The sequence below is a fragment of the Doryrhamphus excisus genome, chromosome 4, assembly GCF_030265055.1.
Source record: "Doryrhamphus excisus isolate RoL2022-K1 chromosome 4, RoL_Dexc_1.0, whole genome shotgun sequence".
NCBI lineage: Eukaryota > Metazoa > Chordata > Actinopteri > Syngnathiformes > Syngnathidae > Doryrhamphus > Doryrhamphus excisus.
The window spans coordinates 2,231,926-2,246,294 of record NC_080469.1 but is presented as its reverse complement, the minus strand read 5'-3'; the positions used below and the strand labels follow the sequence as shown (position 1 = coordinate 2,246,294).

The 14,369-nt window shown below is 37.8% G+C and overlaps 2 protein-coding genes across 9 annotated transcripts in view; one reads left to right on the top strand and one right to left on the bottom strand.

The window, feature by feature from the left end:
- Positions 1-10,594, top strand: part of slc4a5a (solute carrier family 4 member 5a) — a 55,181-nt gene extending 44,587 nt beyond the window's left edge. For all 3 annotated transcript variants that reach the window (XM_058070075.1, XM_058070074.1, XM_058070073.1), the window contains exons 23-26: positions 4,163-4,336; positions 5,750-5,917; positions 6,001-6,059; positions 9,988-10,594. In XM_058070075.1, the coding sequence (XP_057926058.1) occupies positions 4,163-4,336; positions 5,750-5,917; positions 6,001-6,059; positions 9,988-10,153 (567 nt within the window). In that variant the 3' untranslated portion in view covers positions 10,154-10,594. The remainder of the gene's footprint in view (positions 1-4,162; positions 4,337-5,749; positions 5,918-6,000; positions 6,060-9,987) is intronic.
- On the bottom strand, positions 5,545-14,357 carry ogfod2 (2-oxoglutarate and iron-dependent oxygenase domain containing 2). Of its 6 annotated transcripts, none has more exons than XR_009129562.1 (8): positions 13,907-14,357; positions 13,764-13,820; positions 13,386-13,496; positions 13,201-13,303; positions 11,770-11,894; positions 11,441-11,698; positions 9,942-11,361; positions 5,545-5,831 (listed from the first exon to the last, which is right to left on the bottom strand). XR_009129562.1 is itself a non-coding variant. In XM_058070079.1 (7 exons), the coding sequence occupies exons 1-7, from the start codon at positions 14,024-14,026 to the stop codon at positions 11,128-11,130; spliced, it is 1,008 nt and encodes a 335-aa protein (XP_057926062.1). In that variant the 5' UTR covers positions 14,027-14,357; the 3' UTR covers positions 7,625-11,127. The 6 variants fall into 6 exon arrangements, 2 of the variants coding, with proteins under 2 accessions (XP_057926062.1, XP_057926064.1); XR_009129564.1 differs by having other exon boundaries at positions 11,032-11,361; XR_009129565.1 differs by having other exon boundaries at positions 11,045-11,361.
- Positions 14,358-14,369: the final 12 nt, after the last annotated feature.

Below are 14,369 nucleotides of genomic sequence, written 5' to 3'. Positions count from 1 at the left end.
ATATTATTTTCAAGTAAGTACCCCCCCCCCCAGACTACAGAAAAAGATGTAAAACACAGCACTGTAGCATCATTGTGTGATTTATTACTGTCCAAACAGTTTGTTTGAATCTGTTAAAGATAAAACTACATGTAAAATAACTAAAAGAAATCATAAACATAATTAGGGCTCGAGCACTGACCCTATTGTAATCGTAATGTTTATTATTATTATTATTATTATTCTCCCAAAATGATGAGAATCAGAATCAGAAAAGGTTTATTGCCAGATATGATCAAACACATACTAGGAATTTGTTTTGGTATAGTAGGTGCAGACACATCTATTAAAAAAGAATGAAAAATACAAAATATGAAAAATACAAAATCGCGATCGAGATTTTGAGGGCCTTAACATGCCCGAAAACTCACCAAATTTGGTGAGCGCATCAGGTCTGGCGAAAAATTTGATATTTTATGGGTTCCAAACATAATTAGGACTCGAGCACTGACAGTGCGAAAGCCCTATTGTAATCGTAATGTTTGTTATTATTATTATTATTATTCTCCCAAAATGATTGCGATTTTGAGGGCCTGAACATGCCTGAAAACTCACCAAATTTGATCAGGTCTGGCGAAAAATTTGATATTTTATGGGTTCCAAACATAATTAGGACTCGAGCACTGACAGTGTGAAAGCCCTATTTGTAATCGTAATGTTTATTATTATTATTATTATTCTCCCAAAATGATCGCGGTTTTGAGGGCCTTAACATGCCCGAAAACTCACCAAATTTGGCGAGCGCATCAGGTCTGGCGAACAATTTGATATTTTATGGGTTCCAAACATAATTAGGGCTCGAGCACTGACAGTGCGAAAGCCCTATTGTAATCGTAATGTTTATTATTATTATTATTATTATTCTCCCAAAATGATCACGATTTTGAGGGCCTTAACATGCCCGAAAACTCACCAAATTTGGCAGGCGCATCAGATCTGGAGAAAAATTTTATATTTTATGGGTTTCAAACATAATTAGGGCTCGAGCACTGACAGTGCGAAAGCCCTATTGTAATCGTAATGTTTATTATTATTATTATTATTATTATTATCCCAAAATGATTGCGATTTTGAGGGCCTGAACATGCCCGAAACCTCACCAAATTTGATCAGGTCTGGCAAAAAATTTTATATTTTATGGGTTCCAAACATAATTAGGACTCGAGCACTGACAGTGCGAAAGCCCTATTTGTAATCGTAATGTTTATTATTATTATTATTATTATTATTCTCCCAAAATGATTGCGATTTTGAGGGCCTTAACATGCCCGAAAACTCACCAAATTTGGCGAGCGCATCAGGTCTGGCAAAAAATTTGATATTTTATGGGTTTCAAACATAATTAGGGCTCGAGCACTGACAGTGCGAAAGCCCTATTTGTAATCGTAATGTTTATTATTATTATTATTATTATTCTCCCAAAATGATCGCGATTTTGAGGGCCTTAACATGCCTGAAAACTCACCAAATTTGGTGAGCGCATCAGGTCTGGCGAAAAATTTGATATTTTATGGTTTTCAAATATAATGTTCCAAAAATTGACTCTCTAGCGCCACCTTGAAATTTAAAAAAAAATTAGCCCCCGCCCCCAGTTTCACCGATCGTCACGAAACTTGGTGGAGACGTCTATCATGACCGGACGCACCAAAAAGTCTCAAGAACCCATATTGCAAAACCAACAGGAAGTCGGCCATTTTTGATGGCGTCGGCAATTTTCGGGGACAGAAGTAGGCGCCACAAGTACCTTCCGCACGGTCCGATTGTCGCAAAAAAATTTTTATGGAGGTTTGGAGCGTCAGACGGGACGTGACCGCATACCCGCCTTGTCACCGGTGTCGCCCCCCTCCTGGTAGAAAATTGTAAGTCCCGTAACTCCCTTACGACTTATTCGATCACCCTGTTTTTTTTGTCCGCGCGCCCATCCGCTCGCGCATGTGTGGTTTTCTCCAGGTACTCCGGTTTCTTCCCACATTCCAAAAACATGCTAGGTTAATTAGCGACTCCAAATTGTCCATAGGTATGAATGTGAGTGTGAATGGTTGTTTGTCTATATGTGCCCTGTGATTGGCTGGCCACCAGTCCAGGGTGTACCCCGCCTCTCGCCTGAAGACAACTGGTATAGGCTCCAGCATAACCGTGTCCCCAGTATAGAAAATACTGCTTTTGTATTATAACAATATTAGAGCCAATCGAGGGTTTGATCATTTGATTTTTCTGTCCGAAACATTGCTAAAATATGAATGACAGCTGGGATAGGCTCCAGCACGCCCGCGACCCTCCTGAGGATAAGCGGTAGAAAATGAAAAAAAAAATTTTTTTTTAATTTTAAACATTTAACATTTTCTCTCCCACTTTATAATAAACATACAATAAATAATCTGTATACTTCACTTATTGTTCCCACTGTATATACACTAAATGTCAAGAAACCCCTGGCGTGACTTCAAGTACCCCCAGGAGTACTAGTACCACCATTTAAGACCCAATTAGGGCACCCCCCTGCAGTCCCAAGAAGGTCAAGTTATTTTTGTCTTCATATTATTAGAAATTTGAATATGTTTAACATGAACACACCTACAATAAGCCATGTGTTTACATTCTATCATTACAAAGACTTTATTCACTTTCTGTCTTTTAATGTTACCTTTTTTTTTTTTAATAAGGAGAGAAAAGAATAGAAAACATGTAGCAATGGATTTATTTTTGTTTATGCCAGGGGCAACGTTCCCTCGAAGCCGTACATTAAATCCTTCCAGCGGAACAAAATAAAATCCAACTGAAACATTAAATAAAACGGACAAACTGACTTACCGAATATAATAATTGTTACGCAGAGTGTGCATGAGTGATGCCAAAAAGAAGTGGTTGATTTTTTTTTTGCTTAAAAACAAGAAAACTACATTATGAAACCCGCCATGCTGACCTTTTGAACCCACTCGTATACAAAATATCAAGAATGGAAGTTGGAATGGAAGTTTCTTCTAGAGGAATAACCTCAATTAAATTAAATTAAATTAAATTAAATTAAATTAAATTAAATTACATTACATTACATTACATTACATTACATTACATTACATTACATTAAATTGGAGCTGGAGCCTATCCCAGTTGTCTTCGGGCGAGAGGCAGGGGTTAATTTAATTTAATTTAATTTAATTTAATTTAATTTAATTTAATTTAATTTAATTTAATTTAATTTAATTTAATTTAATTTAATTTAATTTAATTCACCCCACCTCTCGCCCGAAAACAGCTGGGATAGGCTCCAACACCCCCACGACCCTCGTGAGGAAGAAGCGCTAGAAAATGAATGAAAATAAAATAAAATAATTAAATTAAATTAAATTAAATTAAATTAAATTAAATTAAATTAAATTAAATTAAATTAAATTAAATTAAATTAAATTAAATTAAATTAACCCCGGCTCCAGCAACCCCCGCGACCCTCGTGAGGAAAAAACGGTAGAAAATGAATGAATGAATAATGAAAATAAAATAGGAAAGCAGGAAGTGAACAAATGTAACAGTTACTGATTGTAAAAGTACCAGATGGAGGGGTAGGATTTAATAAGCTTTGCTTCTTCCTACTCCTTTTGGACATGTGGAACTGGGAACTGATTATGGGATGCATTCAATTGTAATCTGATGCATGTTCAAATGAAATAAAACCATTACCATTACCATTACCATGCTAGGTTAATTGGAGATTCTAAATCAGGGGTGCCCATTACATCGATTGCGAGCTACCGGTGTATTGCCAAGGGTCATTCGCGTAAACGTCACTTTGTAGATGTCACATGTCATCAGTCAGCTAGCATTAAGCTCCCCCGCGGGGTTTAAAGCTACACACGGAGATGCAACTTTCGTCTTTATTATTCTGATTACAGATGAACTCACTCAGCGGTATTATGGGAAATGGTCTTTCTCGTATAGACACAGTTAGCACATTTACCTACTGATGATGCAGCATCAGGAACATCTGAGGGTTTAGTGGAAAAAAAACAATAATGTTTTTTTCTTTATTTTTTTCTTTATTTGTCTCCCTTTTGTGTTCTGGGATGTTAGTATTGGACTGGGTGTTTGAAAGTGACCTGACGTGGTTTTTCTTCACCCTCTGTAGTTCTGGGACAGGATTAAATTGTACATGATGCCATCCAAGCACCAGCCCGACCTCACCTACCTGCGCCATGTTCCCCTGAGGAGGGTGCACCTCTTCACCCTGATCCAGATCATATGCCTGGCTGTACTCTGGATACTCAAATCGACATTTTTAGCAATCATCTTTCCGGTTATGGTATGTACTGAAATAGAATACTATACTCGATGAGCTATTCTTACAAATTGTACTACAGTAATTTCTTGCCTGCTTCACACTTCACTCATAAATTAAAAAAAAAAAAATATATATATATATATATATATATATATATATATATATATATATATATATATATATATATATATATATATATATATTTATGCAAATATGGCTTCCCCCAAGTAACAGCTGAACAGCTAAATGAAGTAAAATACAAATATAAGGCATTCAGAAGACTCATTCAAAGACATGATTATATGTAGTATTCCACACTGGTCAGAAAAATATCAGTCAAGCTACTACAATGTTGTGTGAGACACACAAGCACCCAACTTGATAGCCAAAACAACAGGCTTTTATTGCAGCTTTGAATTTTCTCACAACAGGCACAATAATCTAGAACACGGGTTTCTGACCTCTCTACTACATATGCATGTAAAGGTGACTATAGGGGTGTTAGTTTATGTCTAGAGGTTTCTAATAATGTTAAAAACAGTATTCAGGTTGACTACCAAAATAATCCACATATAAATAAGGAATCCTACTTTACAGAAATTCACTTTTTTTACATAACCAGTGATAAACGAGGGACTACTGTAGATCAGGGGTCTCAAACTCAATTTACCTGGAGGCCACTGGAGCTAGGGTCTGGGCAAGGCTGGGCCGCATCGCATTTATTAAAAACAGAAAAATATACAAACTTTTTCAGTGCTTTGGTTCCGATTTTCTACAATAAAAGCTCTGATTAAACATTCCACTGCTCTTTTTATTTTTTATTTTTCTGCACAAAATAAGATGAAAAATACAAATCAAGAATAAAGATAATCAATCAATCAGTAATAAATAAATAAATATAATAATAATAAAACGGCAAATAATAAAAACTTAAGAAACCACATATAGTTGGTGGGTAGACAAATTATTTTTTTCAGATTAAAATGAACAAAGCATTATTAGAGCCCTGTAGACATGACAAAACACGACTATAGTCACATTTATACTCTTTTTATTTACAACATATTGCGCAACTGCAGGGTCTTGAGACACATGCTAACTCGCAAACTAGAGAGCTAGCGACCTAAACGGTAGCCTCCAAGTTATTTCCTTTCAACTTAAATAGCCAAAAACTTTACCACTTCCACACGGATAGGGAGGATAACTATTAACAGTTATTTAACCTTTAACATGAACATGAATCAAACGTAATAATTTTTTCTGGGTACATGATACCATACAGCATCCATATCAAACTAACATTAAACTTTCATATCAAGTCGGGGCCTCAAACTAGTGTCCTGCGGGCCACATTTGGCCCGCGGGCCGCGTGTTTGAGACCCCTGCAAAGTTTTCTGTGTAACACATTTTTTGTCATCTTGTCTTAAACTTCAGATCCTGGGTCTGATGGTTGTTCGCAAAATGCTGGACATGGTCTTCTCCCAGCACGACCTGGCTTGGCTGGATGACTTGCTGCCTGAGAAAGAGAAGAAAAAGAAGGACGATGACAAGACGAAGGGGAAAGACAAGAAAAGGCTCAAACTGGATGCCAGTGAGGATGAGGTGTGTAAAAGCGGACTTCTGCTGCCCCCTGCAGCCCATAAGTGCCTTTTTTCTAATCATATTTATGTGTGTTTTTTTTGCAGGAGAAGTACAGCCCTTACAGCAACCATTCACCAAGTTCGGATTCAGACGTGGATCGCAGGTACTGTGTCCTCAAACTGCACATCCCCTACAAAGATCTGGTCTACCCTGAAGTTGAACACTCTGAGTGGGGTGCATACTGCCAGCCCTCTGCTACACATCATGCTCTTTAAGCAACACATACATTGTACACAATACACACAAGTCACCGAATAGATGTCTTATTTTGTTTAGAGGATGTTTTCGTGTTCTTAAGTAATTGGAATAGCATTTGAAGTAAAGTTAAAGCTGTTTTTTTTGCTTTAAAATTATATATACATATATATATACACATATAGACAAACAACCATTCACACTCACATTCATACCTATGGACAATTTGGAGTCGCCAATTAAGCCTCGAACCCAGGGAATCGAACCCTGGCCTTATGATTGTGTGGCCTACATGCTAAACACTCTCCACCGTGCCATAAAAATTATCTTCACGATGGTTGTGGGAGGTGCTGGAGCCTATCCCAGCTGTCTTCGGTCGAGAGGCGGGGTACACCCTGGACTGGTGGTCATCAGCCAATCACAGGGCACATATAGACAAACAACCATTCACACTCACATTCATACCTATGGACAATTTGGAGTTAGCTAATTAACCTAGCATGTTTTTTTGGAATGTGGGAGGAAACCGGAGTACCCGGAGAAAACCCACGCATGCACGGGGAGAACATGCAAACTCCACACAGAGATGGCCGAGGGTGGAATTGAACCCTGGTCTCCTAGCTGTGAGGTCTGCGCGCTAAGCACTCGACCTACGTGCCGCCCCTTTTGGTTATTCATTCATTCATTCATTTTCTACCGCTTTTCCTCATGAGGGTCGCAGGGAGTGCTGGAGCCTATCCCAGCTGTCTTCGGGCGAGAGGCGGGGTACACCCTGGACTGGTGGCCAGCCAATCACAGGGCACATATAGACAAACAACCATTCACACTCACATTCATACCTATGGACAATTTGGAGTTAGCTAATTAACCTAGCATGTTTTTGGAATGTGGGAGGAAACCGGAGTACCCGGAGAAAACCCACGCATGCACGGGGAGAACATGCAAACTCCACACAGAGATGGCCGAGGGTGGAATTGAACCCTGGTTTCCTAGCTGTGAGGTCTGCGCGCTAACCACTCGACCCCTTTTGTTTATTGTTATGAAAAAAAAAAACGGTCCATTTATGTCAACATGTGTTGTTGTACAATGGATCCCCACAGAAGTGCGATTTAGCATTCCTTATCAGGAAGTTACCCAGCATGCTCTGCGGTTATTAGTATTGTTTTAAATGAAGTGAGCTCTGTCATCCATACATCTATGATGTATCAGAGGCCGACTCTGTAGTTCATGCTTTATAGTTAATTAGAGGTTAGCACGCAGACCTCACAGCTAGGAGACCCGGGTTCAATTCCACCCTAGGCCATCTCTGTGTTTTTTTTTTGTTTTTGTTTTTTTTTTTTTTTCAAAAACATGCTAGGTTAATTATCGACTCCAAATTGTCCATAGGTATGAATGTGAGTGTGAATGGTTGTTTGTCTATATGTGCCCTGTGATTGGCTGGCCACCAGTCCAGGGTGTACCGTAAACCTGCCATCAGTGACACGGAGATCTAATTGTCGTTTGCATGGTTCTTGTAGAACACATTACAGCTGCGTATTAGCCGGCCTAAAGAAAGCATGTACAGATTGAACAGTAAGGGTCAAAGGATTGACCCCTGGGGATCCCCATATGTCATAACCCATGACAGACAGTTACGAATTCCAACAAATTTTTATTCTACTCAAGATTTGGGTTCTTATGGGTTAAATCGAGAAGCGGAAGTATGGAAAAATGTACATTTAAGGATAAATAGCCACTTTTTCAGGCACAACTCTGCTACATTCTTAATGTATTGCCTTCTGTTGTTGATTCTAATAATTTTGTAACACATGTTATGATATTTCTGTTTTATTTAATGGTGAAATGTAAATAACATAACTAAACCGTGTCCTTTCCATGCACTTTAAGGCAATGCAGATGTTTGTCATGTTATGTTATGTACACCGGGTATCCTTTTGTATGCATTGTCATGTCCCCGTGATGTACAGTATATATTAATTTATTACGACAGGGAGGGACTGTGGTATGAATTCAAATGCACTGTGATGATTATAACGCATACAGAATAAGAATAGATGTTATTTACGTTTAGGGATGTATTTGTAGAATCATTCAAAATGAAAAAAAAAAAAAAAGAGTTGTAATTGTTTTGGTTGTTTCTTTTGTCATCCATGTCCCGACATTGCATGGGAATTAATGAATGCTTCTGGAGCGTTTTATTTTGTAATATTCCCTCCCAAATCCACCCCCAAATACACTTGATGCATTTATTTCTTTTGGTACTTTTGTCCTGCAAATACATAGCATTGTTTATGCGCTAGTGTTGTGTTCATTCCTTGTATGCAAATGACCCCCCTCATGTCTGCATTGCTTTGAAAGAGGCATGGTTTGGAAACTAAAGTGTATTTTTAAGATGCATGTACATGTACATCATTAAGTACATTGGAATTGATAAGTACATACATGTGTTTTCCATGCACTGTGAATGGTGAAGGCCGTGGTCTCATACCCTGGTCTTCTACCCTGCTTTGAATCGATCCACACACACACCCTATTAAAAATAACTACACACACACAGTATGGCACGTTCAAGGATCACCAAACAAAGTGAAATCATGAATGTGTAAACCAGGGGTCTCAAAGTCAATTTACCTGGGGGACACTGGAGTTAGGGTCTGGGCGAAGAAAAAAAAAAAAAACGCATTTATTAAAAACTGAAAAATTAATAAACTTTGCTTTGGTTCCGATTTTCTCCTCAGTAATAAATAAATATAATAATAATAAAACGGCAAATAATTAAAAATTAAGAAACCACATATAGTTGGTGGGTAGACAAATTAAATTTTTTCAGATTAAAATGAACAAAGCATTATTAGAGCCCTGTAGACATGACAAAACACGACTATAGTCACATTTATACTCTTTTTATTTACAACATATTGCGCAACTGCAGGGTCTTGAGACACATGCTAACTCGCAAACTAGAGCGCTAGCGACCTAAACGGTAGCCTCCGAGTTATTTCCTTTAAACTTAAAACGCCAAAAACTTACCACTTCCACACGGATAGGGAGGATAACTATTAACAGTTATTTAACCTTTAACATGAACATTAATCAAACGTAATCATTTTTTCTGGGTACATGATACCATACAGCATCCATATCAAACTTGCGCGGGCCGCGCTAACATTAAACTTTCATATCAAGGCGGGGGCCTCAAAGTAGTGTCCTGCGGGCCACATTTGGCCCGCGGGCCGCGTGTTTGAGACCGCTGGTGTAAACATTGTGAAACTTTATTAACAGTGATACATGTTTTCTATACATTTTACTTTTATGATCATGTATTTATAAGTTGTTACCAACTTATGGTGAATGATTTTTTGTGATAAGTCAGAAATAATGAATATATATTTTATCAATACACAATAATGCAACACAATATAAAATCTGTAGCATACATGTAACACTGTTAAAAAAAGAAATGTAGACCATTTTTACAATTATGCTTCACTTGTTATAAAGCTTTGCGATTTCCCACTTTGTTCAGCAGTCCTTGAATGCACCATAGTTGCTGTGATACGCAAAAATGAAACTTTTATGTGGAACATCATCACAGTGACCATAGTTTTCTAAAAGCTAATTTTTTTAAGAGTCAAAAATCTTAGTTTGTGTGTAAATGCATGGAAAACTAGCCGTGTTCGGATGTACTTAGCCGAAATATGAGAGCACAAACACAAAAATGTAAACAAATATTATAATTTTTTTTTTTTTTCAAGACGCTTTTCCTTCCTTCCCTTCCACCCTCCCTTACTTCACGTCTTTGTCCAAGTGTGTAACTGGACATTGCCCTTCCTCAGCATCACCCTCCACCTGAAGATATCCTGCCCGTCATCTCCGGCAATGCCATTGGGGCGCGGGACGGCCTGCCCCATCCCACAGGTCAAGATCGAAGTGGAGTCTGACTACGACTCGGACGTGGACCACCATCGGCCTCGGGACATGAGCAGCGAGACCACGTTGTGAAGCGGATGCTGCTTACATGTTGATGCCGTTCCTTTGATATATATATATATATATATAAAAATATATATGTGTGTATTACTGTATTATTACTGCAAAAAATATGTAATCATTGTACCAAATTTGTCTATGATGACAGAATGTCTAGGCCCTTTAAAAAGGTATATATTTGACTTGATATTGTCATGTAAAGTACTGTGTTATTTGTATCATATGTATATTTCCTTTAACCCTCCCCCCCACTCCAAATGCCTCAATGAAATGCTCCATTTTGGGACCTGGAAAAAAAAAAAGAAACAACCAAAAAGTTTATGGATTAATGAAGTTATAAGTATAAGGTTAAAGATGGTAGAGTTTTATGAGAAAATGCCCCCCCCCCCCAAACTATATTTGAATAATGAATCAAATCACAAATTACATTATATATGAAATAAAAAAAAAATACATGAAAAAGATGTGCTGTTTGTTGTTTGCTGTTGAAGGATCAACTTAACTTATATTCTACATTATTGAATAAATTCGGTACAAATAAAATAATTATTATTATAACCACAAATATTATTTTTGTAATTTTATGAATTTTTTTTTTACTTTATTCTCATATTATAACTTTATTTTTTGTTTGTTTAAAAGTCTTTTTCCTCTAATATTTAAACTTTATGTTATTAAAATGACATTATTTTTTCCTCATAGTGTTACATTATTCTTGTATTTTTTGTCATTAGATTACAACGTTTTACTCTTCATATTTTCGCTTAATTTTTTTTTTTAATTTCTGAGTATTTTTCAATTTTTACGATGACTTCAATCTTCGAGACGCACATGTCAGGTAAGCGCACAAGAGTCGGCGTGCCTGGTAAATTCATTCATTCAATTTCTACCGCTTATCCTCACGAGGGTCGCAGGGGTGCTGGAGCCTATCCCAGCTGTCTTCGGGCGAGAGGCGGGGTACACCCTGGACACTGGTCGCCGGCCGATCACAGGTGCCTGGTAAATCCATCAGCGAAGCCCTCCCCTTTCACCAGCTCCGGCTTCCTGTTGCACATGGGGCAGAGTTTGTTGCGCTCCTGTGAGGCTCTCATCCAGATGATGAGGTTCCATCGCTGGCCAGACGAGATAGGCAGGGCCCCGTGCATGTGCTGTCCTCGATGAAGAAGACCCTCCGTGGCTTTGTGTTTAATCTCAGTGCACTCAGTCTCGCATAAAGGCACCTGGAATCAAATCATCGCATAGAAAAAGTGTTGGATACGCTTGACTACTTGGTAATCATTGCATAGTAAACTTGATCACCTGTCTCATATTGCCAAAATAAAGGTTTCCCTCTGTGAAGTCTTTTCCCAAGGAGACGTTGAGCGTGACTTCTGCATTGTCGTAGTGGTAGCTAAGGTCCAGGTCTTCGTTCATGTCGTATTTGACAACAAAGGCTTTGTGACTATCAAGACAGTGTCCTCCGCAGTCTGGGTAAAGCAAGGAAGTGAGTGGATTCAGGTACTGCTCACGAAGAGGTGTGATGAAACCCTCGTCAAAACCCAGTTCATTCAGGAGGATCTAGAATAATCACATCAGACATTCAAGATCTTATTTCTCGGAAATCACAAAGAGTGGCTGAGAGTCATTACCCCGTAGTTGTTCATGGTGTTTGGTCGACCTTTAGGTGCTGCAGAGCGCTCAAAGTGCTCCAGCTCATCCATCAGATCCTCACAGAAGCGTTTGTTGAACACGGGGAAGCGATACACCCTCGGAGCTTGAACAGAAAAATCCAGAAATTGTAAGATGCCGAGTGTTGCCAGTGTTGTCTTTAAACATGCAACTAGCAAGATAGCGCAAAATATGGTAATGGTTTTATTTCATTTGAACATGCATCAGATTACAATTGAGTGCATCCCATAATCAGTTCCCAGTTCCACATGTCCGAAAGGAGTAGGAAGAAGCAATGCTTATTAAATCCTACCCCTCCATCTGGTACTTTTACAATCAGTAACTGTTACATTTGTTCACTTCCTGCTTTCCTAATGTATTATTTATTATTTATTATTTATTATTTATTATTTATTATTTATTATTTATTATTTATTATTTATTATTTATTATTTATTATTTATTATTTATTATTTATTATTTTTAAATAAATATTTGGTAAATATTTAGAAAACATGTACCACTGTTAATAAAGTTTCCCAATGGTTACACCAGGGGTCTCAAACACGCGGCCCACGGGCCAAATGTGGTCCGCAGGACACTAGTTTGAGGCCCCCGCCTTGATATGAAAGTTTAATGTTAGTGCGGCCCCGCGCAAGTTTGATATGGATGCTGTATGGTATCATGTACCCAGAAAAAATTATTACGTTTGATTAATGTTCATGTTAAAGGTTAAATAACTGTTAATAGTTATCCTCCCTACCCGTGTGGAAGTGGTAAGTTTTTGGCTATTTAAGTTCAAAGGAAATAACTTGAAGGCTACAGTTTAGGTGGCTAGCTCTCTAGTTTGCGAGTTAGCATGTGTCTCAAGACCCTGGAGTTGCGCAATATGTTGTAAATAAAAAGAGTATAAATGTGACTATAGTCGTGTTTTGTCATGTCTACAGGGCTCTAATAATGCTTTGTTCATTTTAATCTGAAAAAAATCATTTGTCTACCCACCAACTATATGTGGTTTCTTAAGTTTTTATTATTTGCCGTTTTATTATTATTATTATTATATTTATTTATTACTGATTGATTGATTTTCTTTATTCTTGATTTGTTTATTTATTTTTCATCTTATTTTGTGTAGAAAAATAAAAATTAAGATATTTGAGAACAGTGGAATGTTTTATCACAGCTTTTCTTGTAGAAAATTCGAACCAAAGCAAAGTTTTTTATTTTTTTTTGTTTTCAATAAATGTGTGTTTGTTTTTTTTTGGAAAACCTGATGCGGCCCAGTCTCACCCAGACCTTCGCCCCAGTGGCCCCCAGGTAAATTGAGTTTGAGACCCCTGCTTTATATGAAAAGTGAGATTGTACAGTATTGCGTCCAAAATTCTGAAACATGAAAATACTGTCTGCTTCACCTGCTTCTTCTTCCAACAGTTCAGAAAGACAGCTGAGTGTGACATTGCGACTTTTGCGACAACATTCAACAAGATCCTTGAACTCTGGCGTGAGAAAGGTCTCCTGAGAAGAGGAGAAGAAGCATGTGAATGTCTCCAAGATGTGTTTCTGACACATTTATGGTGACGCCTGCAACAAACTATACCTGCAGACGGTAGACGTGAGGATGAAGAGGTTGGTATGTGTTTTTTATGACAGACTTTCTCTCAACACATGTCACGGCTAAACGCATTCGCCTATCCACTTCCTGGGAAATCTACAACAAGATGAAGTGTCATCCATCCATTTTCTTACTAGAGTATCCTGTTCAGGGTCACAGGGAAGCATGGAGCTTAAACGTGGAATTGTTCAATGATAAATGTAGTTTAAATATCAGTATTTACTCAAGAGGAGAAAGTGTTTGGAATTTTATTTTGAAATAATCCCATAAAACACATCTTAAACCAGGGATATCCAAACAGGAAGTCACTGCCTGTGAACGATGCTATTTATATTTACAATGTTGATTATTGCAGACACTTGCCTGACTGAAGATGTCCTCAAACTGTTGCTGTGTAACGCAGCCAAGCCTCTTCAAAAGCTAAAATATAATAATAAAAAATATTAAAGACATCATTGGGGGCTCAATTGACTACAAGAACCAAAAAGAAGCAAAGCTAGACTCACTGCTTCGTAGTCCTGTCTGAACTGTTCCTCTGTTATGAAGCGAACATGCAGCTTGTAGTCCTTCAGAAAAATGTTGTCCGTCATAAAACATTTACAGGTATAAAACTGTTTACTTTCCATTGTCCTCCTTTGTCATTGTTGCGCCTAAGAGTGATAAATAAATAAAAATTGACACCGCAAGTCAATTGACATAAAGCACCATGACTACCAATGTGGACTACTTCCGTGTTAGCATACATTATCATTAATACAACTTCCGGGTTGCATAGAAAAGTTGGAATAACGCCACAAATTAAGGTCTATTTATGCTATCTATATCACCGATTAAATATATTAATTCACTATTTTGATAAATTTCGGTTTATAGTAGAAAATGTCATCAATGTGGTAATATTTGTCATCGTCATCTCCGGTAAGTACGCAACGACTGTCGAAATTCGCGCCCTCGAGACGTACGTAAGTA